The 27093-nt window shown below is 40.4% G+C and overlaps 1 protein-coding gene across 1 annotated transcript in view; it reads left to right on the plus strand.

Annotated features, from left to right (window-relative positions):
* The window catches only part of col25a1 (collagen type XXV alpha 1 chain), a gene marked incomplete at its 3' end in the record, with an annotated part of 823527 nt that overhangs the window by 478942 nt on the left and 317492 nt on the right, over nt 1-27093 (plus strand). The window contains exon 4 of the mRNA XM_079803471.1: nt 216-223. Within this exon, the coding sequence (XP_079659597.1) occupies nt 216-223 (8 nt within the window). The remainder of the gene's footprint in view (nt 1-215; nt 224-27093) is intronic.

Raw genomic sequence — 27093 nt, forward strand, 5'->3', positions numbered from 1 at the left:
ATCCTCCTCTGATGAGATCTTCAGAGATTTAATGTCTTCTTTTATCTTCAGTTGATTTCATCTAAGGCTGTGGCTGAAGTCAGTTGTAGTTCTTGTCTTTCTGCTCGTCACAATGTTGCTATCTGGGCTGCAGCTGCTGGGTATGCAAATGATCTCACCTGTAATACATTTGATACAATTTTCACTCCTCTTTTTCTTTTCTGCTTTCTCCTTAGGACCTCCTGTAAGTACCATGGTCACAAGCTGAATGCAGTGTGCATGACTAATCCCACATTATAGCAGGTAGTGTATCTTATGTGCCAGTCAGACTGAACAATTCTCATCAGGAAGTAAGTTCTCTGCTGATCAAACTAATGAACCCATATCCATATTTAAACCATGCATGTTTAGAAAAGGAATTTTAAGATGTTATGCAGTGGATGGCCTGAAGACATCTACAGGCCAATGTAAGTTATAGTCACCACCTACTGACAACAGGAAGTGTCATGTTTAACACTGTGATGCACTCTTAGCATCATATTAATATAAATACATCTCTTAAAGGCACAATATGTAATTTTTGCCGCTAGAGGTTGCTGATTCAAATCAAAGGCGTAGCTTGATGACAAATTTCTTATTTCTCTGGATTTAAACATTCGTGGAAACATTTGGGATAATGTAAGTACACAAGTCAATATAATATATAACATTGTTCTAGTGGCTTTTGGATATTTTAATCCATAAAATCGTACATATTGGGCCCTATTTTAACGATCTGAAACGCAAGTGTCAAAACGCGAAGCGCAAGTAACTTTGTGGGCGGGTCTCGGCGCTGTTGCTATTTTCCCGGCGGGATAAATGGCTCTTGCGCCCGGCGCAAATCTAAAATGGGTTGGTCTGAAGTAGCTTCATTATTCATAGGTGTGGTTTGGGCGTAACGTAGTGCTGGGCGGTATGACCAAAAATGTATATCACGGTATTTTTCTAAATTATATCGGTTTCACGGTATATGACGGTATTTTTTCCCCTATGCATGACCGAGTGTTAATCACATTTTCTACTGATTGAGAGAGGAAATACTGCAGGAGATTGACTAGAATGCCCTGTTTTACTGTCATGACGAGTGAATATTGTAGAAAAATTCCACACTAGAGTTAATGGGTCTACAGGTTTACAAAATGATGCTGTGGAGAGAAAACAACCAATAAAACACAGACATGCAACACACTCAGAATCATACTTACAGACACCTGAATATTAAAAGTTGAGTTGAGGGCACCTTAAGCATTTTAAAAATCTAATCCTATATAACAACAAACTGCCAAAACGAGGAGAAACGAGGATATTTGCAATAGCCTACATTTAAGAGCACTCTCTGAACGAATGACACACATCAGTTTAACACAGAAAGAATAAAGCAGTTACTTTTTGGCCCATTCTTCTTTGAATTGTCAGTTTATTTATTAACTTACATCATTGTCTTTTGAATAATCCATCGTGTCAGCGCGTTCGTGATCAGACATAGGTTATCAGTGTAATCAGTGCATACATTTCATTTTAATAAGACGTGATGAAATATGCGCGCATACACGCTTCTGGTTCTAGAGCACTAGAGTTTATGAAATATGTCCATAAAAAATGTAAACGTGCTCACTCCGGTCTATATCAGTGCTATATGATCCATGTGGTGACCGTTGTTAAACTCATCGCAGCGCTCCGTGCAGAAACCGCTCTCTCTCGCGCGCCGCGTGTAGTTTGAATTCTCAACTATAATCAAGGGCTGAATCCGACATCGCTCCCATAACCTCAAATATAGCATTATTTGGAGGGCACAGCGCTTTGTAGTGGTGTCCGAAACCTTAGTGGACGTTATTGAGTGCACTCATTCTATCCCACATCGCACCGCAATAACGAGTGTACAGCCGATGTACACACAACGGTTGTCCGACTTCACGCACTGGTTTTCATTCACTCCTTCAAATAATGTGATAACGTAGGGAATAGTGAATGAGAGAATAGGATTCAGCCATAGGCTGTGCTGTAATGCGATCTCAACTGTGCTCTGACTGCTCTTACTACAGTGCATCAATGAAATGGGTCCCCTCTCAAACAATGACGCGCTGCGCCGCGTTCCGAACGTTGTTTAAGCGACATATACCGGTATTGCGGTATCATCAAAATTCATATCATAAAATAAATAAATACCGGTATTCGGTATGAACCGGTATACCGCCCAGCACTAGCGTAACGTGAATAAACCAATCCGAGCGTCATCCAACATTCCCTTTAAAAGCAGGTGCGCAAGTTCCATTATGGATTGCTATTATTATGGCGTATTTACCAGGCGCACGCCAGGAGCGGTTCACAGCCGAGGAGACTGATGTTCTTTTAAGAGCAGTGAAAGACAGAGAAGTGAAGTTGTAATGTTGTACATTATGGTAAAGGTGATTTCACAGTCTTTTTTTTTTCAGTCTTTCAGTTTTTTCAGTTTTTCAGTCGATTTTTGTTCCTGGTTCTTGACGGACAAACCAATTTGTCAGATGTCCTTATATACATATATGTCTTGCCACTATTGGGCAAACAGGTCTTATCCTTAATTATTACAATTAGCCTGAATCATTTGTAAGCTAGATTTATGCCTATTTTTTCACATCTTCGTGGCACACCACAATGATTTCCGTCATATGACGGATGAAGATGAAGATATCTCATGTGTTAATTTTTTTTAGTGTAACAATTTATGATTTGCAAAAATAACTTGCATCTGTGTAGATTACATGAGCAAAGTGTATGCGCGTTGTGCACGCTATACATTATGGTCAAGCATGCGCCCTTAAAATAGCATAATGAACAACGCGCAACGCGCCACTGACTTTAGACTAGGTTTTTTCTGGTCAGTGGCGCAGTTGTTTAATGAAACAGCAAAATAGCACCAGGGATTGTTTGCGCCGGAACACGCCTCCTTTTTTGCGCTGAACCGCCCAGGGAGCGCAAGTGCATTCACTAGTTTAGGGACGTGCTTCTGTGGAGGGAAAAGCGTGCTTTGCGCGGGTGCAAAATAGGAATGACACATGCGTCGGTGTACAAAGTCAATTGCGCTGGGTGCAAGATAGGGCCCATTGTGCCTTTACGATTTATGGTAGATTATGCCATAAGGTAAATAGGCTATATTTTGTCAGCTTCAAATTAATATGATATGCTAATATATGGTTTTATTAGTTAACAATGAATATTTCATATGACTAACTAAACCCGGCCAGCATTGAATAATTTGAAGTTTTAGATAAAGCAGATATGTTATTAGCAGCGGACGATTTCCCAAAACAGATTGGTGGTCATTACAAGACTGTAATCGTTGCAGGAATATATCATTATAACGTTCTGTTCCAAGCCAATATCTGTGCTCCTTAAAACTTATGACCATGAACTACAATGGATACACTTGATTTGCTGCATAGATTATAAACCATTGCTAGGACACTTTTGTCTCATGGGATGAGAACGCAAAAATTTTAAAGATTTGTTTATATTGAACATAATGGTCTAAATAGCCTAAGGCCGGCTACACACTGCAAGCGTGGCGTGAGCGGGGCGTTTCTGTTGCGTGTCAGCTACGTGGCAGCTGTGTGGTGTTTTCTATGTCTTTGCTCACCAGAAACGTGTCGGACACGGCGCTGCTGCTGCTAGGTGATGTAGTGGAAGGCCTATACTTCATGTTAAACATAAATATGTAGCCTACTGATACAGCAAAGACAACGTCGGCAGTATTGACGGCAAAATAGGCTATAGAATATTTTGTCCTGTATTGACATGTGCAATATTTGAAAATCTATATATAATCTTTTTAAATTACAATTATATCTGCATTTATGTCAAAACCTAGAGACTTTCAAATATCAAAATGTAATTTATTAATATGTATTCGTGTCAAAATGACATATAAACATTGTTTCCTATTAAATTTTGCCTGGAAACGCTTCCAACACGCTTGCATGTTGCGTGAAAAATAGGTGTCGGTTCTATTTCTAGCATTCACACGTTTTCGATGCGGCTTGAGCCGCGCCTGAGCGCCATGCGTGTGCGTGTCACGTAGGCAGTGTGCAAGCTCTAACCTGTTAACATGAGAGCCACAATAAAAAATGGACACGCCACGCTTGCCCGAGCCGCACCGAAAATGCGTGCATGCTAGAAATAGAACCAACGCCTTTTTCACGCAACACGCAAGCGTATTGGATATGGAACGCCAAAAGGGTAAAAAAAAGACAGTAACCAAATGCCTGGTGTTCAGAAAACATTGTTATTTGCGGCGTTTTAGACGAAAAGACAGCGCAAAATACTGCGTTCTGTAGTACAAGCAACTTAAATGTCTGCGTTTTCACTGCAGAAACTCCGTTAATTTCGGCGGTTTTGATCCGATCCAAAACGGCGTTCATTTCGCCATTTGGCGTTCCATATTACACCGTCATTTACAGTGTTTCAGTCTGTCAAAGACAGCGTAAAAAGCTGCGTTTTCTATAATATTCAAACCAGCCCCTCCTTTTACTACACAGCCCAGCCCCATTAAAAGGCGGTAAGACCTGTGTAGTAGAATGTCGATCCACCTCAAGAGTCCTGTCTTTTAACGCTATTGCGACTGATATTTGGACTTTCATCATTTGATATTTGTATTTTTTATATTTTTGTATTTTCATTGGGCATATGTGTATGCGCCTTTTCCTTAATCATATATGCAAAAGTAAAACTATTTTACAGTCTTTTGTGTACGTTATTGTTTGTGAAAACCACAGAGCTATCATTTGCGACGAGGTTTGTTCACGAGGCAGTGACAGGAGTTCAAGTCCGAGGTCTGAACATATTACCCTCTCTCTCTCCTTTTCGGTTGTTTTGTATTATTCTTTTGGGTCTTTTACATATTTGCAACTGTCTGTTGCTGACAACTGGTTAACTGACAGGAAATTTATTCATAATGCTTTTTAACAGGCGACCTGGGGTATGCTTTAATAACCTACACCTAACAGCTAAACCTATATAGGCTACTTATTGTTGTGTGTAATGGCTTTGGTCGGGTTTATTGTTGATTAAAAAAAGATTTCCCACACAAACGAGTTTGTTTTTGCCTACTTGCAAACCTTGAGCATAATAGGCTACCTATAGGTTTCTGACGAACAAAACGCTAATGTATATTTACATTCCCCTTACTTTGTTCTTAACCTGATGAATTAATTTCTCTCTTACATCGAGCAATACTGCTGAATAAATAAATATAAACACATTATTGGTCACAGCAAATACACAAGGATTGTCTCCGTTCTGTACACTGTAAAACATAATAAGTTGACTTTACTTAGAAAAAGTGAGGAAACCGATTGCCTTAAAATTTTCAAGTAAAGCAGAGTATTATTTTTTTGTCGGCTAAACTTAACAAAATTTGTACAGAAAACTTGTTAATGAAGTATACTTAACTCAAAATTATTAGTTATGTTAACTTGTTATTAGTGCTTACATTACTAGGAAAATATTAGGAAACCGATTGCCTTAAAATTCTCAAGTAAGCTGAACTTAAAAAAATAAGTGAAGACAAAAAGCAACAACTGAACTCCATTCAACCCTTATTTATTACTTATCAATAGTCTACAGGTACTAAAAACAAGTAGTAAGCATTACTTAATTGCATTAAGCTGTTCTTACTTAAACCGTTTAAGTTTTGTCAACTTAATTCTATCTGGGATCTGAGGAAGTGTACTCCCATAGTGCATTGTGGCATGAATAAATTAATTGCTTCGTTTTACTATTTTTAGCTTTATTTTACTATTTGTCTTTTGTCAGTATAACCCGAATAATGACAGCAAGTAAAATAGTAAAGGTCGTATTAATAATAAAAAGAAATTACAAAAAAAAAATACAAAAAATCCTTGTTACCATTGTTGTGTTTTGCATGCTGAATGTTGAAGTCTGTGTGTGACACCCTCAAGCATGGTCAAATGATATTGTGATAAATATAGAGAGATTATATCAACTCAATTAAAAGGTTATGCCATAAATATTAGTAAAAATAATGTTAAAAGATCATTATTTGACATTAAATATAGTTATATTATACATCATTAATTGACAAATATTATATATATATATAAAAACACTTTGCCCGCCCGCCCGTCCGCCTGCTTGTTTTTTTTGCTTTGGCAAAATGGTACTCAAACCAGTCAAGTAATGTTTACTTGAGTTTTCTAAGTAACGAAGGCATAGCATGAAAATAGTTCAGATTACTTAATTGTTTTAAGTAAGTTCAACAAATTATTGGACATAAAGTAAAGTTTACTAAAAAAGTCTTAGTAAGAACAACTGTTGGATTTTACAGTATTTCCCGACATTATGTAAGACATTATATAAGACATAGCTGTTCTTTGTGTGAAATTTTGTACGATTTCTAGAAGGGCGGCGTGCTTTTTCAGTTCAATCATAAGAATAATCAATACTGTCAAACATCCAGAGACAATTCCTAGACCATGGCGCTTTATCTTTTTTTTAATTTTATTTTTATCAATAGCCTATATCTTCTCCTTTTTTTTTTATTGGCATATGCACTTTATTAATAAAGCACATTTTTTATAATTTAGCCAAGCAACGTGTTGTAGTCATTAGGCCTAAAGAAAACCTATTTAGGTTCATATGTATGCTTAAATATGAAAGAAATTTTTTTAATAAAAAAAGTTATTTTTTAATTTAATCTATGTTAATTATGGAAAGTGAACTGCACGAGTAAGATCATAAGATGTGCAATATGTCGGGTGACATTGAGTGGGTCACACATGATTTCGACCATTTTGTTTTGTGGAAAGCCTTTCTTTAAAGTGAATTTTGTTTCGTAAAAAATATATCTTAATATTGATACATTTTTCATCAACCAATTGCCTGGAATTAATAAATAAGAAGCAAGCAGACAATACGAAGGCGCCGGCGGGATGACTTGCATTAAACGTGAACTGGAGCGCGTCTCGTAAATGAACAGAAAATACTTGCCTAACATGAGAAATATATAGAAAGCTTGAAATGAGGCTCGCACAAGGCTACTACGGAGATGAGAGTCAGCTGACACTGATTCAGAAAACAGTTTATTAATAAACAGTTAAAATGCCCCCTCCTATTTTTGACACTTTCATAATCAATACTTTTGCCTGTTCTTTGTGGCAAGCTCAGTGTAGCCTCAGAGTTGCCTAGCTACTTTTGCGGAAATTTCCGTTAACCCTAAAAGACAACACAAAAAATACATGGGGAAACTGTAAAAAAATATTTTCTTGTATTAGGCTATTATATACAGTAATAGCCTACATGCCCTATTTTTATTTACTGTAAATAATAAAGAGTTGTGAGAAGCCTGTATTTCCTGTAATGCCATATACATTTTTTCTTTTTTTTTTTAAATGGGTATTTTAAAATTAATTGTAGCCTATTGTATTAAGAAAAGAAAAAAAAAACTTGAACTGTCAGGGTTTTTTTATTGTTTCGGTCAAACTTGGACTCAGCACATTTGGAATATTTACTGGAGTAATACAAAAATTAGGCTAATGCTTTTTTAAATGTAGCTATATATCTTTATATTTAATGTAAATATTGTCTCGTTTAAACCAGCGGTATGTAGGCTCTCGTGGTCTTTTTAATTTGTAACGTTTAATAAAATGATGATGATGATGATGATGATGATGATAGTAATAATAATAATAATAATAATAATTTTTACGAGCATTCGTTAAATACCTATTCAAAGTTCCATAATTGCCTTTGTCCATATTTGCTTCATTCTTTTAAACGTCACAAATTAAAAAACGTTTTTAGTAGGCTATGTGTTGACCATGAGAGCCCACATACCGCTTATAGGCAAAAACAAACTCGTTTGTGTGGGAAATCTTTTTTTAATCAACAATAAACCAGACCAAAGCCATTATACACAACAATAAGTATATAGGTTTAGTTGTTACGTGTAGGCTATTAAAGCATATGCCAGGTCGCCTGTTAAAAAGCATTATGAATAAATTTCCTGTCAGTTAACCAGTTGTCAGCAACAGACAGTTGCAAATATGTAAAAGACCCAAAAGAATAATACAAAACAACCGAACAGGAGAGAGAGAGGGTAATATGTTCAGACCTCGGACTTGAACTCCTGTCACTGCCTCGTGAACAAACCTCGTCGCAAATGATAGCTCTGTGGTTTTCACAAACAATAACACACAAAAGACTGTAAAATAGTTTTACTTTTGCATATATGATTAAGGAAAAGGCGCATACACATATGCCCAATGAAAAAATACAAATATAACATGATGACATACAATAGCATTAAAAGACAGGACTCTTGAGGTGGATCGACATTCTACTACACAGGTCTTACCGCCTTTTAATGGGGCTGGGCTGTGTAGTAAAAGACTGGGCTGGTTTGAATATTATAGAAAACTTTGACAGACTGAAGCGCCGTAAATGACGACGTAATATGGAACGGCAGATGGCGAAATGAACAGCGTTTTGGATCGGATCAAAACCGCCGATATTAACAGCGTCTCTGCAGTGAAATCGCCGTCATTTACGCCGCTTGTACTACAGAACACTGTATTTTGCGCCGTCTTTTCGTCTAAAATGCCGCAAATAATGGCATTTTCTATAAACCAGGTGTTTGGTTACTGCCGTATTTTGACCCTTTTGGCGTTCCATAGAAAACGCCGTCATTTGCGCCGCTTGTACTACAGAACGGCGTATTTTGCGCCGTCTTTTCATCTAAAACACCGCAAATAACGGTGTTTTCTATAAACCAGGCTTTTGGTTACTGCCGTATTTTGACCCTTTTGGCGTTCCATACTAACCTGTTAACATGGGAGCCGAAATAAAAGCTGAGACGCTCACACAATGCTTGCAGTGTGTAGCCGGCCTAAACAAGGCTTGAGTCTCTCGATAATTTACAAAGGGTTCAATTGATCATACTATTAAACAACGATGGTTTATAGCCAAATTTAACTAATTTAATAATTGATTAACTTTATGATGAACTTTCATAATTGATAACACAGTTATTGAACAGATTTGAATAGGCACAGACTTCAGCTGAACAATGACACCATTGTCTTTTTAGGGCTCTGTTGAAGCATTGAACTTTTTGCATCACTGAATCATTATTTTCTTGTTTATCACTGTAAAGCTGCTTTGAAATTTGCATTGTATAAAGCGTTATATAAATAAAGGTCACTTGATTTGACTTGATTGGAAACATGCTGTAGAGAAGAAAGTAAAAAAATGTTTTGCTACTAACAAATGTGTTTTCGGAAACACTGCTAGTTTGTACTTTACACCCAGATAGCAACATTGTGTCGGCCCAGATCTGGCCCACATCTGGCACTTGTGGCATACTGATCTGGCGCACATGCTGCGTGGAATGACGGCCCTTGAGTGGACGCCTCCTGTTTGCCAGATCTGGGCCACAAGCAGGCCAGAGCAATGCCAGATGTCAGCCAAGGACAAAATAATTAAACGAGAACTGGACCTTATCTGAGACACAAAATCTGTGTAGATAAAATGTGGAGTCATCTCAGCCTTAATAAACCTGTTAACAAGCAGAATCACTGAAGGAGAGAAGAGAACAGAAAAAGAGACGAGCAGAAAGACAAGAACTACAACTGACTTCAGCCACAGCCTTAGATGAAATCAACTGAAGATAAAAGAAGACATTAAATCTCTGAAGATCTCAGCAGAGGAGGATTAAACAACTCCACAAACAGCATTACCAGCTTCACACATTACTAACCAGACTGACTTTATTTTTGTTATACGACTACAGAAGCTCTTACTGAGAATTAATAAAGGGTTTAACTCTAATGTGTTTAATCTGAAGTCACCATAATGGTGATCAGTGTTTCAATTAGTTGGGCTCTTTACTCTCATTAAGTGTCTTCCTCTTTAGGCTTCTGCGAATGTGTGTTGGTAAAACACATTTGAACTAGCAAAGGAAGCTAAAGAGAAGTGACATCAGATGAATATGATTACCTGGTGATGGTTTTAAAATCTTCATGAAATTGATGATGTCATTTGGTTCTAACAATTGCGTTATTAATGCATTTTCATTACGAACCCTGTGTTACTGAAGCATCAAATCTTGCAATGTTTTAACAATCAGAAGATTTTAACAAACATGATCAAAAATAAAAATATAACCTAAGATGACAGGTAGACAAACAGACATCAACAATCAGCACATGATTCTCAACAATGGTGACAATCAAAAATGCCATGTTGCAATGCATGCTGGGTCCCAGCATAGTACAGAACTCCCAGCATGCATTGCAGCATAAATATATTATGCAGCTGAATTTTCCTATTATTTTGTTTGTCACCATTGATGAGATTCATACGCCGATTCTTGATATCTGTGTGTATCTGATTTTCATCAGATTCAGTTTTTGTGCTTTGTGAAAATCTAGTAACTGATTATTATAATACTGCAAGATCTCATGCTTCTGTACACAGGGTTTGTAGTGTAGGGTTTGTATTAATACAACACACTTGTTATACTCAAATAACACCAGGCAATATCATATATAAAATGTCATTATAAAACCATCACCAGGTGATCATAATTACCGGATGTCACTTCTCTTTAGCTTCCTTTGCTAGCCTGGATGCCAGCCGAATTTAGCCCCGCCCACAACATTTTTACCCGGGCAGTTCGGTCTGGACTTGATCGGTAGAGAAGTAATTATGCTCGAACAGAAACTGTTCGGACCAATGAAATTGTCAGGGCGGGCTTTAGACTATGATGGATAGATGATAAACAGTAACGTAATCATCCACGTCACCAAAGAGCGCTTGGGTTGAATTTGTTCCAATCCTAAACGGAGAACTTGTTTGTATATGCATTCACCTTTACTATTTCTCTCAGAAATGATGATCATGTTGGTAAGTACTCTGTGTATCCTTAAATTCTTTTTTTACAACACCGGCAAAGATCGTTTACACTCATCTTTTTCTTCTAACATTAGGCTATTTATTCCAGCGTGCGTGCAGACAGGGTTGCCAAGTTTTTACAACAAAACCCGCCCAATTGCTAACGTTCCTCAAAACTAGCCAAAAACAAGCTCAATAGCTTTCCAGGGGGGTTCTCCGGAGAAAAAAAGGCATTTGGGGGTAAAATATGTGTTATTTTGGCAGGTCTGCCTGCTAAAATTCGCACTCCTGGATCTGTATATCACATAATTTGGGTCGCTTCAACCCGTGGACTTAGCAACACAGTTGAGTGCAGTTGAGTTCTGTTGACATTTGACAACTAACGTTATGCGTCGCTCCATTGCTCTGATTGGTTGTAGGTCTATCCAATTTAGGCCTTTCCTGGTTCGGTTGAAACACGCCCCATGATCACAGTCCAACGGAGCAGTATCAGACTCAAATTCTGACTAGAATTGAGTATGACGACGTCAGACTATTCCTTTGCTATTTCAAATGTGTGTTACCAACACACATTCCCAGAAGCCACAAGAGGAAGACACTTAATAAGAGTACAGAGCCCAGCTAATGGAAACACTGATCACTGTTATGGTGACTTCAGATGAAACACATTAGAGTTAAACTTCTGTTAATTCTCAATAAGAGCTTCTGTAGACGTCTGACAGAAATAAAGTCAGTCTGGTTAGTAATGTGTGAAGCTGGTAATACTGTTTGTGGAGTTGTTTAATCCTCCTCTGCTGAGATCTTCAGAGATTTAATGTCTTCTTTTATCTTCAGTTGATTTCATCTAAAGCTGTGGCTGAAGTCAGTTGTAGTTCTTGTCTTTCTACTCGTCTCTTTTTCTGTCCTCTTCTCTCTTCAGTGATTCTGCTTGTTAACAGGTTTATTAAGGCTGAGATGACTCCATATCTAATATACACAGATTTTGTGGCTCATATAAGGTCCAGTTCTGGTTTATTTCTTTGCTCTTGGCTGACATGTGGTATTGCTATGGCCTGCTTGTGGCCCAGATCTGGCAAACAGGAGTGGTCCACTCAAGGGCCGTAATTCCACGCAGCATGTGGGCCAGATCAGTATGCCACAAGTGCCAGATGTGGGCCAGATCTGGGCCGACACAATGTTGCTATCTGAGTCAAACTTGTTAATATCCATCCACACTAAACATTATGTGATTTAACGTAACCGGTTTCTCATCACGACTGATTTGTTAGTTAGAAAATGTTTAAAAAACAAGACTTACAGTGCACAGTTCACATTATCTTCAAGCTGCATCTCTGACGGATCCGTGACCATCACATCTCCCGCCGGCGGCCAAACCACAGACACCACAGATAGGGTTATTGTATGTTTCATGTTTTCCTTTATTAATTAATTCTGTGTTATGGGTTTATTTCGTGCCGATTCACTGATAGTGTAAGGATGTATATGACGTTATGAGTGTGCATTTGAGTGAACTTGAATGTACATACATGGCATGAATAAAATATTTACATTACCAGCAGTCCAGCACATAATTCCAAACTTTTTTGAAAAGTTTGAGACTGTATGTATGTGTTAATGTACATACTTTGTATTCATCAATGTTGAAACTGTTTATTACTGTTTATTTTACTGTTTATGTTTATTCATTTAATATCATCCTTTACATGAGTATTACAATGTTTGACTCCATCATATCGCTGGGATGATAATCCTTCGGTCTAAAGTGAACACTATACACCACCACGTGTTTCGAAGCATTTACATTTATGCATTTAGCAGACGCTTTTATCCAAAGCGACTTACAACTTGGGAGTACAGGAAGCGATTGGTCATGAAGAGTCGAGTAAGCGCAACAAGTGCCTGAAATACTGAGACCGTGTACATTGCTCAGTGTAGCACAGGCTATAGTAGGGAGGGAAAAAAGGGGAAGAAAGAGGAAAATAAAGTTTTTTTTTTTATGAGGTTAAGTGGTCACGGAAGAGCTGAGTTTCTAGTTGACTTTTGAATGTTGTCAATGATTCTGCATTTCGGATGGCGGTGGGAAGATCGTTCCACCAGCTGGGAACGTTGAATGAAAATGTTCTGGAAAGGGATTTTTTGCCTCTCTGTGATGGTACCACAAGCCGTCGCTTCTTCGCTGAGCGAAGGCTTCTGGTGGGGGTGTGGATTTGTAGAATCGAGTCAAAGTATGCAGGAGCTGAGCGCATGGTGGCTCTGTAGGCAAGTGTCAGCGCCTTAAACTTGATGCGAGCAGCGAGTGGTACACTTTAAAACCAGTTGTATGTAATAAATAAAAATGAGTTCACTGCACTCAAATATTACCGAATGTTGTGTGGACACAATGACTGAAACAGAACTCAAACTGAATGAGTTACAGAACATTTTGAGTTCCCAGCATGATTAAATAAGTGATTAAATAAGTGATAAATGCATATTGGTGGTGATACCTGATGATGGTAATGAGCAGAATCACTGAAGGAAAGAGAAACACATATTATTATTCATAATAGCACCTATGTGATTCTATTGTACAACATACAGGATGGTTGTAGTAATCAAACAATATGCAGGATTTAAATGGATAAAATGAATGCATTAAAGGTTTTAATCTACAACATTACTCGGACACACACAGACATCAAGAATCAGTGTATGAATCTCAACAATGGTGACAATCAAAAAACAAATTCAGATAAACAGATCAACTGTGAACATAAAACAAGCTACAAACACATCACAAACACAGCAAAAGTAAAAGCAAATAGTAAGAATCAAAGAAAATTTGTCAAAATTCAGATGCACAATTTATTCATGCCGCAATGCATGCTCGGACCCATGAGGGAGTTTTGATCGGTGGTACCCAGCATGCACTGCAGCATGAAGCTTTTCGTTGATTCTCACTATTGTTGAGATTCATACGCAGATTCTTCATGTCTGTGTATGTCTGAGTAATGCCATAGATTAAAACCTTTTGAGCAATACATGATTATGAAATCTTGCATATTCAATTACCACAACAGTATTGGGACTCGTGCCGTTAAATCATGTAGCTACTATAATGAATAATACTAAAATTAACAACACAATATCGCAATAACCAGAGCAAAAGACTCTGTGCGAGATCAGTGGCTTAAGCCACTACATGATGACTATACCAACATCATTGAATAGCCAATATCATCACAACTAAAGTCAGTCTGGTTAGTAATGTGTGAAGCTGGTAGTGCTGTTTGTGGAGTTGTTTAATCCTCCTCTGCTGAGATCTTCAGAGATTGAATGTCTTATTTTATCTTCTGTTATTTCATCTAAAGCTGTGGCTGAAATCAGTTGTAGTTCTTGTGTTTCGCTTTCCTTCTGTGATCCTGCTCATTTTCTTCAGGTGTTCAGGTGTTCATAATGAATGCTCAATCATCACTTAATTAATCACTTAATTACTCAACTGCAACATATTTTAAGAATTTAAAAAAAAATTATATTACACTGTAAAACCTAACAGTTGTATGTACTAAAAAAAATGAGTTCACTGCACTCAAATATTACCAAATGTTGTGTGGACACAATGACTGAAACAGAACTCAAAATGAATGAGTTATAGAACATTTCTAATTCCCAGCATGATAATTGGATAATAATTGTATTGTTAAGTGATTAAATAAGTGATAATTGCGAATTGGTGGTGACACCTGATGATGGTAATGAGCAGAATCACTGAAGGAAATAGAAACACAAGAACTACAACTGACTACAGCTTTAGTTGAAATCAACTGAAGATAAAATAAGACATTAAGATGTCTTAAAATAAGACATCACAATTCAGATGCATAATTTATTCATGCCGCAATGCATGCTGGGACCCATGAGGGAGTTTTGATCGGTGGTACCCAGCATGCACTGCAGCATGAAGCTTTTCATTGATTGTCACCATTGTTGGGATGCATACGCAGATTCTTGATGTCTGTGTGTGTCTGAGAAATGCCATAGATTAAAACCTTTTGAGCACTACATGGTTTTGAAATCTTACATATTATTCAATTACCACAACAGTGCAGGATTTTTTGCTGTTTAATCATGTAGCCATTATTATTAATACAAAAATTAACTTCACAATACCGCTATAACCAGAGCATAAGACTCTGAGTGAGATCAGTGACTTAAACCACTATATGATGATTATACCAACATCATAGTATATCACATTTTCTCTTGGCATTCCTTACCATAACAAATGTGTTTTCTAAACGCACATTTAAAGCAGCCAGAGTAAAAAATAATGTTAAAGATTTAAGGGTCAAGAACCCAACTAAAGCAAACACTCATCACCATCATGGTGACTTTAATTAATTAAAAAATTAACATTAAAACAGGAATGACAGAAATAAAGTCAGTCTGGTTAGTAATGTGTGAAACTGGTAGTGCTGTTTGTGGAGTTGTTTAATCCTCCTCTGCTGAGATTTTCAGAGATGTAATGTCTTCTTTTATCTTCTGTTATTTCATCTAAAGCTATGGCTTAAGTCAGTTGTAGTTCTTGTGTTTCTCTTTCCTTCTGTGATTCTGCTCATTATCATCAGGTGATCATAATTAATGCCCAATCATCACTTAATTAATCACTTAATTACTCAACTGCAACATATATTAAGAATCATTTAAAAAATGTATATTAGTGAACTCAACTGAAATGAGCTTAGAGTACTCATAACTGTTGGTTTTTAAACTCAAATTATTTGAGGTAATAAGTTTCCTCAAATGTAATGAGTTTGCTTAACTCATTAGGTTTGACTTTGTGTGTGCTATTGTGAGCTAGCAGTAAGCTCTCTGAGTTCATTTAAAGTTTGTAATTTCTGTTGTTTTACTCATTATAGTGAAGTTTTAGCTGTAAAAAGTATTTGAATGCAGGGTAAAGTTTAATTGGATATTAAGAAGAATCCTTGGTTTAGTGGACTCAATTAAAATAAGTTCAGAGTACTATTAACTACAGTTTTTCTTTACTTCAATTACGTTTGTTAAACTCAATTTAATTGAGGTAATCAGTTTCCTCAAATTAAATGAGTTTGCTGAACTTGTTGGGTGTTACAGTGTAGTTCCCAGCATGATAATTGGATAATAATTGTATTGTTAAGTGATTAAATAAGTGATAATTGCATATTGGTGGTGACACCTGATCACTGAAGGAAAGAGGAACACAAGAACTACAACTGACTTCAGCCACAGCTTTAGATTAAATCAACTGAAGGATAAAAGAAGACATTACATCTCTGTAGATCTCAGCAGAGGAGGATTAAACAACTCCACAAACAGCATTACCAGCCTCACACATTACTAACCAGACTAACTTTATTTCTGTCATTTCTGTTATTTTGAAAATAATAGTTTCGTTTGAATTCACCATGATGGTGTTCAGTGTTTGCTTTTGTTGGGATCTTGACCCTTGACAAAACATGTCTTGCCCTGGCTGCTTTAACTGTATTTATGAAGCACATTTGTTATGGTAAGCAAAGCCAAGAGAAAATGTGATCAGCTAGTTTTGGTTGTTTTTTAGCTAATGATATTGTCGTTATGTAGTGACTGAATCATGCTCCAATGTGTATAATGCTTTGGTAAATAGAGGTTTCGTGTTATTTTTTTGTTGTTGTATTTTTCATAATAGAACCTATGTGATCCTACAGCACAAGGTCCAGGATGGTTGTAGTAATCAAACAATATGTAGGATTTAAATGAATAAAATTATTGCACAAAAGATTTTAATCTACTATAGTACTCGGACACACACAGACATCAAGATTCAGAGTATGAATCTCAACAATGGTGACAATCAAAAAAAATATTCAGATAAAGATCAACTTTGAACATAAAACAGGCTACAAAAACATCACAACAAACACAGCAAAAGTAAAAGCAAATAGTAAGAATCTTAGTCACAATTCAGATGCATAATTTATTCATGCCGCAATGCATGCTGGGACCCATGAGGAAGTTTTGATCGGTGGTACCCAGCATGCACTGCAGCAATGAAGCTTTTCATTGATTGTTACCATTGCTGAGATTCATACGCAGATTATTTATGTCTGTGTGTGTCTGAGTAAAGCCATAGATTAAAAGCTTTTGAGCACTACATGATTTTAAAATCTTGCATAGTATTCAATTACCACAAAAGTGCTGAATCTCGTACTGTTGAATCATGTAGCCACCATTACGAATAATACAAATAATTAACAACACAACACTGTTTTAACCAGAGCATAAGACTCTGAGTGAGATCAGTGACTTGAATCACTACATGATGATTATACCAATGTCATTGTATAACCAACATCACCTAATCCCATTTTCGCTTGGCATTCCTTACCTCAACAAATGAGCTTTCTAAACACAGTTAAAGCAGCCAGAGGAAAAAAACTAATGTCAAAGATTTAAGGGTCAAGAGCCCAACTAAAGCAAACACCCATCTCCATCATGGTGAATTAAACTATTATATCTGGTAAGTAATGTGTGAAGCTGGTAGTGCTGTTTGTGGAGTTGTTTAATCCTCCTCTGCTGAGATCTTCAGAGATTTAATGTCTTCTTTTATCTTCTGTTATTTCATCTAAAGCTGTGGCTTAAGTCAGTTGTAGTTCTTGTGTTTCTCTTTCCTTCTGTGATTCTGCTCATTATCACCAGGTGTTCATCACTAATGCTCAATCATCACTTAATTAATCACTTAATTTCTTGATTGCAATGAGTGTCTTATTTCAGTGAACTCAATTGAAATAAGTTCAAAGTACTCATAACTAGGGGTGTAACGATTTGTTTTAACAACGATTCAATTCGTATCACGATTTGAGGTTGTCGATACGATTCAAGGACGATATTGGTTAATTTAGAACGATACGATCCAAAACGATTCAGTGACTTGAAATCGATTCAGTAACTTTTTAGCCAAAAATTGTGTGACTGAAATAAATATCTGGATACTAGTCAGTGCAGGTGAAGTTTCCTAGATTCATGTTGTTTCTTGTAAGGGAATCAGGTATAAATTAATTATGGATATAAACAAACAAGTAAACAACAATTAATGGCAAATGCATTCAAATTTTATTTGAATAAAGTGCAACCAACAGTTTAGGTTGAATTAACAGGAAGTTAACCTTTTCTGCTCTCATTTTCAATATTCAATACATTTTCAATAAAAGCACAGTAAGTGCAACCAACATTTCAACAGTAACATAAAAACAGCAACATAAAAATATTACAATATTAATATAAAAAACAAAAACTAACTTCTCTTCAGGTTTAATTAATAGTAGGTTTACCTGCCATTTTTGCTGTTGTGTTTCAACATTAAAATAATATAAATACAATATTAATATCAAAAATAAAGTGCAACTAACTTCTCTTCAGGTTTAATTAATAGTAGGTTTACCTGCTACTTTTGCTGTTGTGTTTCAACATTAAAATAATAAATACAATATTAATATCAAAAATAAAGTGCAACCAACATTTCTTCAGGTTGAATAAACTGGCTGAATCTGCTACTACTCTCAGTTTAATAAACAAACAATATTTAACAAAAGATAAAATGTAACCAACTACCCTTCAATGACTCTACAGATTTTCTTTCCAAAAATACCAACTGATCAACATGATCTGGCTGCAGAACACTTGTCTGTGCGTTCACTATGTCGCCAGCAGTACAAAAACTCGCTCTGCGGGAACACTGGTGCCTGGAATGCACAGGTAACATTTAGCAAGGGTTGAAAGTACAGGTAGCTCTTTCTCCTGGTGGCTTGATACTTTCTCACTCGTTGGCTTCCCCTCTGCCATCCGCCATGCTATGTTTTGTTTTCTTAGCGCTGCTGCTGGTGCGAGGCGATGATGTCACAGATAGGCAGACTGAATCGAGTAACGTTTGACGCCTTTATCATTAAAAGTGCTAGTAAAGTCTGACGTGCTTAAATCCAATGCGTTATTTCCTATTATCGATACAATCGATTGATTACCTTTTAAAACGATGTTAGATCGATATATGTCGTCCCGAAGGCCAAGTTGCCAAGCACAGATCGATGTAGTTAGCAGTGATGGGAATAACGGCGTTACAGATAAACGGCGTTACTAACGGAATTATTTTTTTCAGTAACGAGTAATCAAACGAATTACTGTTCCTCCCGTTACAACGCCGTTAGCGTTACTGAGGGAAAAAAAGCGGCGTTAGTCGCGTTACTATAATTGAGCTCACTGAAGCGCTTTTCATCCGAACAGGCTCTCTGTCAGTCAGACCTGCAACGTGTGTGTGTGTGTGTGTGTGTGTGTGTGAGCGCGCGCGCGCACCAGCCATGCGTGTTGGGGGTGGGTGCGGTGGTGCACATAACTGATGATGATTGGTGGATGGGAGACAAGGTTGAAGTTGATAGGTTGAGTTCACACCTATTTTTTTCACGGTCTATGGTTCACACACACACACACACACACACACACCAATGACGCACACGCATATGCACATTCAGCGATGGTCCAACGACTTCAAAGGTAGCTTTCGCAAACTGGAAGCATAAGCGCTACTTTTCCCTCGTTGAGGTGAAAGGTAAGAATATTTATGTAACATGCAACTTATGCCCAGGAAGAAAAAGTGATTCTGAAGCGCCTCACATCATCATATGCCACAAAATTAGTGGCTAAAAACCCAGGTGATAACGTGAGCTCCACTACCAAAGGAAAGTATAGTACTGATAATATTTACACAATATTTACTATAGTAGGCCTACTGATAATATTTACAATAATGCATTAAATTTGATAGGTGTCTCTCACATTGTCCCACAGCAACATTACAATAGTGTACATTAATGTACAATGTTTTATAATAATAATTTATTCTATTTAGTGTCCAATTCATTCATTTAACATATCTAATACTGGGGGCATCCAAGTTATTTGACATATTTGAACATTTGAAAAGAAAAAGAAAAAAGTAACGCAGTAATTACTTTCCCTGGTAATTAGTTACTTTTATAATGATGTAACTCAGTTACTAACTCAGTTACTATTTGTAAGAAGTAACTAGTAACTATAACTAATTACTTTTTTAAAGTAACGTGCCCAACACTGGTAGTTAGATCATAGGAATATAAATCGATACATCGATGTAGTAGATGAATCGTTACACCCCTACTCATACTATTGTTTTCTAAAATTAAAAGAATTAAGGTAATCAGTGTCCTCAAAGTTAATGAGTTAGCTTAACTTACTAGATTTGACTTTGTGTGTGCTATTGTGAGCTATCAGTAACTGCAAGCACTCTGAGTTCATTTAAAGTTTGTAATATCAGCTGTTTCACTGAATATAGGGAAGGTTCAGCTATATCAAGTATTTGAATGCAGTGTTAAGTTCAATTGTATATTAAGAAATATCCTTTTTTAGTGGACTTGATTTTAATAAGTGCATAGTACTCATAACTATTGTTTTTTATAAACATAAATGGTTTGAGGTAATCGGTGTCCTCAAATGAAATGAGTTAGCTGAACTTGTTGGGTTTTACAGTGTAGTGAACGTCTCGGTTACGTATGTAACCCTCGTTCCCTGAGGAGGGAACCGAGACGTACGTTAGTGACTAACGAATGGGGGTTTCGCTTAGAAGCCAATTATCTCAGAGAATTCAACAGCGCCCAATGGCAGTGCCAATGCCATGGGCATGCGGAATTTGCATGCGTAACTCCGCCCCACCTCGTGGGTATATAAGGAAGTACGCTGGCAACATCGCATTATGTTACTGCTGCAGGAGCCAAGACTGAACTCCGCGTTCCAGGCAGCACAGCTGACGTGGCAAAGGAAACGTACGTCTCCGTTCCCTCCTCAGGGAACGAGGGTTACATACGTAACTGAGACGTTCCCTTTCATTCAGTCACTACGACGTACGTTAGTGACTAACGAATGGGGGTTCCAATACAACAACGCCCCTCAGCTGTCATCCAGTGCCCTGCGTAAGTGTGAGTACCCTGTCGTAAGACTAGTACGGACGAAGGACTCCCACTTATCACAGGATTACCAAGGTACACTGGGAAGCATATCCCAGTGAGGGAATGCCAAGATGCCTACCCGTAGGGAGGGCTTAAGAACACACATATGACCCGCTAAGGGCTGCATATGGAAGATCTCTAGGGTACCAGCCGAAGGTGGATTTTTAACCCTAGGGGTGGCAGGGGCTTGCCAAGGGAAAGACACCTGCTCACTGAGGAGGCTTACGGTGGAAATACTCGTGTGGGGGTCGCCGGAGGGAACCATGCACACGTGGCACCTGGCCGGACATGAGGGTCTGGGCTCGAAAGGGCAGACTGAACTGATGTCGGCGTCGACAGTGCTGGAGGAGCTCAGGGCTCTCGGGGAGCTCACCTGAGGAGAATATCGCACGTATCCAGTCCGTGGAGTGGAGTGGCGAGCAAGCGAAGACACCTAGAGCCTGGTCCATTACCGGCCCCTCGGGGGGGCGAGTACATAGTCGGACACTGGCTCCACTCAGAGATTGTAGAATCTGGCGAATGTGTTGGGTGTCGCCCAGCCTGCAGCTCTGCAGATGTCTGTTAGCGAGGCGCCATGCGCTAGAGCCCAAGAGGAAGCCACACTCCGGGTGGAGTGTGCCCTCACACCAAGGGGACATGGTCGATCTTGCTGTTGGTAAGCCAAAACAATGGTGTCCACTATCCAGTGAGACAACCTCTGCTTTGAGAGAGCACTTCCCTTCCGCTCTCCACCAAAACAGACAAAGAGCTGGTCTGAGGTCCTGAAACATCGCGTACTGTCTACATAGGCGCGGAGAGCGCGTACTGGACAGAGCAATGCCAAGGCTGGGTCTGCCTCCTCCAAAGGCAGCGCTTGCAGGTTCACCACCTGATCTCGGAACGGAGTGGTGGGAACCTTGGGCACATACCCGGGCCGGGGTCTCAGGATCACGTGAGAGTTAGCCGGCCCGAACTCAAGGCACGCTTCGTCAACCGAAAATGCTTGCAGGTCCCCGACCCTCTTAAGCGAGGCCAATGCGGTCAGCAGAGCCGTCTTCATAGACAAGAACTTAATCTCAGCCGACCGCAAAGGCTCAAAGGGAGGCCTCTGCAGAGCACTTAAGACTACTGAGAGGTCCCAAGAGGGAACGAGAGGAGAGCGAGGAGGATTCAGTCTCCTCGCCCCCCTCAGGAACCTGATGATCAGGTCGTGCTGACTTACCTTTTCAAGAGTTCAAGAGTTCAAGAGAGTTTTATTTGTCACATACACAGTTATATACAATATACAGCTGGCAGTGAAATGTGTTTTGGTGTTGTGCGAGTCACACCGAGTCGCCATTCTGCAGCGCCTTCTTGAGTTGGACAGAAAATACAGCATAACATGAGGATAGGTAGGGAGGGGTGAGGAGATGAAAAAAAGCAACCCCCAGACTATGCTCCTACGGGAGCACAGTTTGAGAACAGTAAAAAAAAACATCTCAGCAACATGAGCACACATTACAACATGAAACACGACTTGCAACAGGGGAGAGGAGTGGGGGGTTGAGGTGTCCCAGCACAGCCAGGCGTCCCGGTCCTGCAGCCATTCCAGGCGCTGGTCACAGACCCGCTTGTCGGACTGGGGGTACAAAGCGGCGAAGGTGAGAGATGGGTGTGTGCATAAGTGTGTGTGTGTCTGTAAAGTTCATGTGCATGTTTGTGTAGGCCTGGAGAGTCACGCCTGGCACCATAATCTCTGTGCTCCAGTCCGCAAGTTACTGTGGAGACAACCTTGATCAGATCCCAGTCCGAGTCAGCAGGTGGTTGGGGGATGAGTGCAAGAGCGTCTTCCTGCAGTGCTCTTCTGGGGGAGTTATTGTCTCAGCAGCGGCCTTGGCCAAGACCGTGCTGGTTGAGGGAGCCGAAAGCAGATTAGATTGGAATTTGTTTGGTCTGGGAGCGAGTAGCCACAATTTATGACTACTCTCTTAGTTCGTTCTGGTCTCTGAAACCATTTTGCAGAGCAGTGAGCTTTTCCGTGATGATATCCATCTTGCGTTGCAACTCCATGATGTTATCCATGTTGCGGTTAGTAGTCCCAGTTTGAGAGATGACCGGTCTGCCCACTGCTTCAATCATGACGGGCAGCCTTGTGGAGCTTTGAACAGCTGTCACCGCTTCCTGAATTCTTCGATATCCCAGGGCAATGCCTGATCCAATCAGCAGAAACCCTGTTACCATGAAACCGAATAGGTAGATGTCTTCAATGTCCTCTACGGAAAGTGCCGCTAGACACACAACATGCCACCTCTCCCACGCGTCCATCGTGTAGCCAGCAGCAAACGTTCCGGCAGGGCAGTCAGGTTCCCCCGAACCCAAGCTTCTCGTCGAGAAGATGGTGTCAATTGCGTTGAGAGACCAGTTGATCAAATCCATAATTTTTAGTTCGAGAGCAGTGCGTGGAGAGTCTCTCAAGTTTAAAACAGTAGACTAGACGAGACGAGAGAAGCAAGCAGGAGAGGAGGGAGGAGGAAGACGAGACATGGCCCGGACATGGGAGGCTGAGGGGCGTCGCGGTGCGGGGGCACGGTTGACTGCTGCGTCCTGACAGAGGAGACCAGGGAAGGACGCACGTTCCACTGGGGTCTGCTCTGCCAGGAGGCTGGCGACAGAGTGGGATGCGAGTGGCGGGACCCGTGGGTGGCGCGCACCGTCATCACCGGACTCTGTGGGCTCAGGGATGGGAGTGTTAATTCTTTCTTTGACCAAATTAGGGTGCTGCTGACCCGTGGGCCAGCAGCTGAACAAAGGATTCTCCCCCGGCCCTCCACCGGGGGAAGGAGTGGTCCTGCTACCATCTCCTGGAAAGAATACTCCATCCCTGAGCCATCCGTCTCAGGAACGCCGCTTGGCCTGGCGTTTAGCGGGGCGCGGGGCGGGCTGAGCGGATTGTGACGCCTTCCTTCGGCGACCTCTGCCACCCGGCCCGGGTGAAGGCTGCTGCTTGGGCCGGGCGGGAGGGGCGGGAGCCTTAGGAGGGCGTCCTCGGCGTGGAGCAGACTGAGGCGACTGTGCCGGCGGCTGGGTGGAGGGAGCAGCTGGCCGCCGGGGCAGTACATGTTTTATAGCCTCAGTCTGCTTCTGGGCGATTGAGAACTGTTGGGCAAAGTCCTCAACCGCCCCGCCGAAGAGGCCGGCCTGGGATATGGGGGCATCGAGGAACCGGGTCCGCTCGGTGTCCCGCATATCGGCCAGGTTCAGCCATAAGTGACGCTCCTGGACCACGTTTGTGGACATCACTTGACCCAGGGAGCGTGCGGTCACCTTCGTCGCCCGGAGAGCGAGGTCGGTGGCGGCACGCAGCTCATTTAAGAGCCCCGGATCAACTCCACCCTCGTGCATGTCCTTGAGGATCCTGGCCTGGTAGACCTGAAGGATCGCCATGTCATGCAAAGAAGCGGCAGCCTGCCCCGCGGCTCTGTGCGATTTCGCCACCAAGGTTGATGTGAATCGACAGGCTTTGGAGGGGTGCTTAGGATCACCGCGCCAGGTTGAAGCGCTCTGAGGACACAGTTGCATCGCAACAGAACGTTCAACTGGGGGGACCCCAGTGTACCCATTGGCCGCCGCCCCATCGAGGACGGAGAAGGCGGAGAAAGTCGCCGAACGGTCACGGGAAGACAACGGGGACTTCCAGGACCGCGCGAGTTCCTCATGAAGCTCGGGAAAGAAAGGTATTGGGGGCGGGGACTGACGGTTGTCAGCGCGCGCTCCCAAAAACCAATCATCGAGCCTGGAGCGTTCGGGACAGGGCGGAGGGTTCCGCTCTATCCCTAAGCTCGCGGCTGCCCGAGACAACATGGCTGTCAGCTCTGGGTCCGACTCGGGCAATGCTGGGGCGCCCGAAGGCGGCAGCACAGCCGAGTCATCATCCTCAGAGGACTCGAGCCCACCTTGTGATGCGGTGACCGACATCGCATCTTCCTCCGGAGCGCCAAACGAGATGCGCGGGGGGGCAGGAGCCGGCCCCGCGATCTGCGTCTGGACACTCGCGGGTTGCAGTGTGCAAGACGGGGGTGTGGCCCGAGGCATGAACGTCGGGGCTTTGTTCCACACCGTAACCGTCAGGTCACCCTGACACCAGCCGAAGTACTGGGCCTCTGGGACTCAGTAGATCGGGGTGTGGTAGAGGGGACTCTCACTTCATTACGAAGGTCATGGAGTCTTGACCGCAACACCGCGATGGTCATGTTCCCGCAGTGGGAACATGACTCATCCACAAACGCTGCCTGGGCATGCTGAAAGCCCAAACATACCAGACAGTGTTTGTGCCCATCAGAAGAAGATAACAACCGGCCACACCCAGAAGTACACGGACGAGACATCCTGAAAAGGACGCGTCACGTGTAAGCTCTTTTGTGAGAGGAAGCTTCGCAGAGAACGCCGAAGCGCCCAGGGACCACACACCAGCTGTCTAGCGGACCACTGCGCAGATCAGCTGGCAGGCAGTATGATGATCACTGGAACGCGCCGTAACACCAACGTCTCTGGAAAGCTGCTCGTCTCGAAGGCTTGTCGAAGACTCAGATCAGGCTTGAAGGAGTGAAGAGATACTCTTGGCTCCAAAGCAGAAACATAATGCGATGTTGCCAGCGTACTTCCTTATATACCCACGAGGTGGGGCGGAGTTACGCATGCAAATTCCGCATGCCCATGGCATTGGCACTACCATTGGGCGCTGTTGAATTCTCTGAGATAATTGGCTTCTAAGCGAAACCCCCATTCGTTAGTCTCTAACATAGGTCGTAGTGACTGAACGAAAGGGACCTCAACTGAAACGAGCTTAGAGTACTCATAACTGTTGTTTTTTAAACTCAAATTAATTGAGGTAATAAGTTTCCTCAAATATAATGAGTTTGCTTAACTCATTGGGTTTGACTTGGTGTGTGCAAGCAGTAACAAGCTCTCTGAGTTCATTTAAAGTTTGTCATTTCTGTTGTTTTACTCATTATAGTGAAGTTTTAGCTGTAAAAAGTATTTGAATGCAGTGTAAAGTTTAATCCGATATTAACCCTCTGGAGTCTGAGCTCTTTTGGGGCCCTTTAGAAGTTTTGACATGCTCTGACATTTGATTTTTTTTCAGTTGCTTATAAACACATTAATGGCAAAAGTGTAATTACACTGTATTCAGCACAAACTGGGCTACCAGAATATGTGAGCAAAATGTATGTACATGCTTATATTTTTGAGAGAAAAATGTTTATGCACGGATTTTGAAAAAAAAAAAAAAAAAAATTGTTTTAAAATTAAGGCCTCAAAACACACAATAGATATGTGTTCACAAGACTTTTGACTCCATCTTGTATTTCCATAGAGTTTTTTCTTTAAACTGATTTGAGAATCTTCGAGCCTACTCATTCACATAAAACAATACACTGATTTAAAATGTGTAAGACAGTTTCTCTTCTCAAAGCCAATATGCGAGGAGGCGTGATATCTAATGAATAATGATGAGATAGCACCTGAGATAACAAAGGACTCGTATTAATGAGCTGCATAATGAATGAGCTTCAGGTAGGCCTATGTGATAGAGAGCAACAGAGCAAAGGAAATATATATTTTTTGTTGTTTATTTTATTTGGAATGTAATCAACAAAGGCCTATTATATTTTAAATGATCAGAAGATTTGACTACACTGCAAAAATGCTCTTCTTATTTGGTATTTTTTCTTGTTTCCAGTCCAAATATTAAAAATTCTTAAATCAAGATTAATGTACTAGATAAGTACAAATTTGGGGGGGGGGGGGGGGGGGGGGGGTCAAAATGAAGTGAGTTTTTGCTTAGTTAGTTAGTTAACTTTATTGTCCCCAAGGGGAAATTCAGCTTGGGCACAGTGCAGAGTTGCTTCATAAAGGTAGACCAGATAACTTAAAACAATCTATATTCTCTGCCACAACAATTTATGCTTTATTAAACTATAATTTATTACACCAATTTATTAAAACACAACAATTAGCTAATGAGATTAAAACCATGTTTTTACTACAAACTTACTTTACTTTTGGCTTTGGATCAAAAAATCAGACAGAAAATATATTTCACAATATTCTGCATAATTATAAAAGCTTGAGTAGCATTGCATTATAAATATAATCTATTATGAAAACACCCAACATGGTATTGTAACAACAATAAGTTTTGGGGAAT

The sequence above is a fragment of the Gobio gobio genome, assembly GCF_949357685.1.
Source record: "Gobio gobio genome assembly, chromosome: 2".
NCBI classification, from domain to species: Eukaryota; Metazoa; Chordata; class Actinopteri; order Cypriniformes; family Gobionidae; genus Gobio; species Gobio gobio.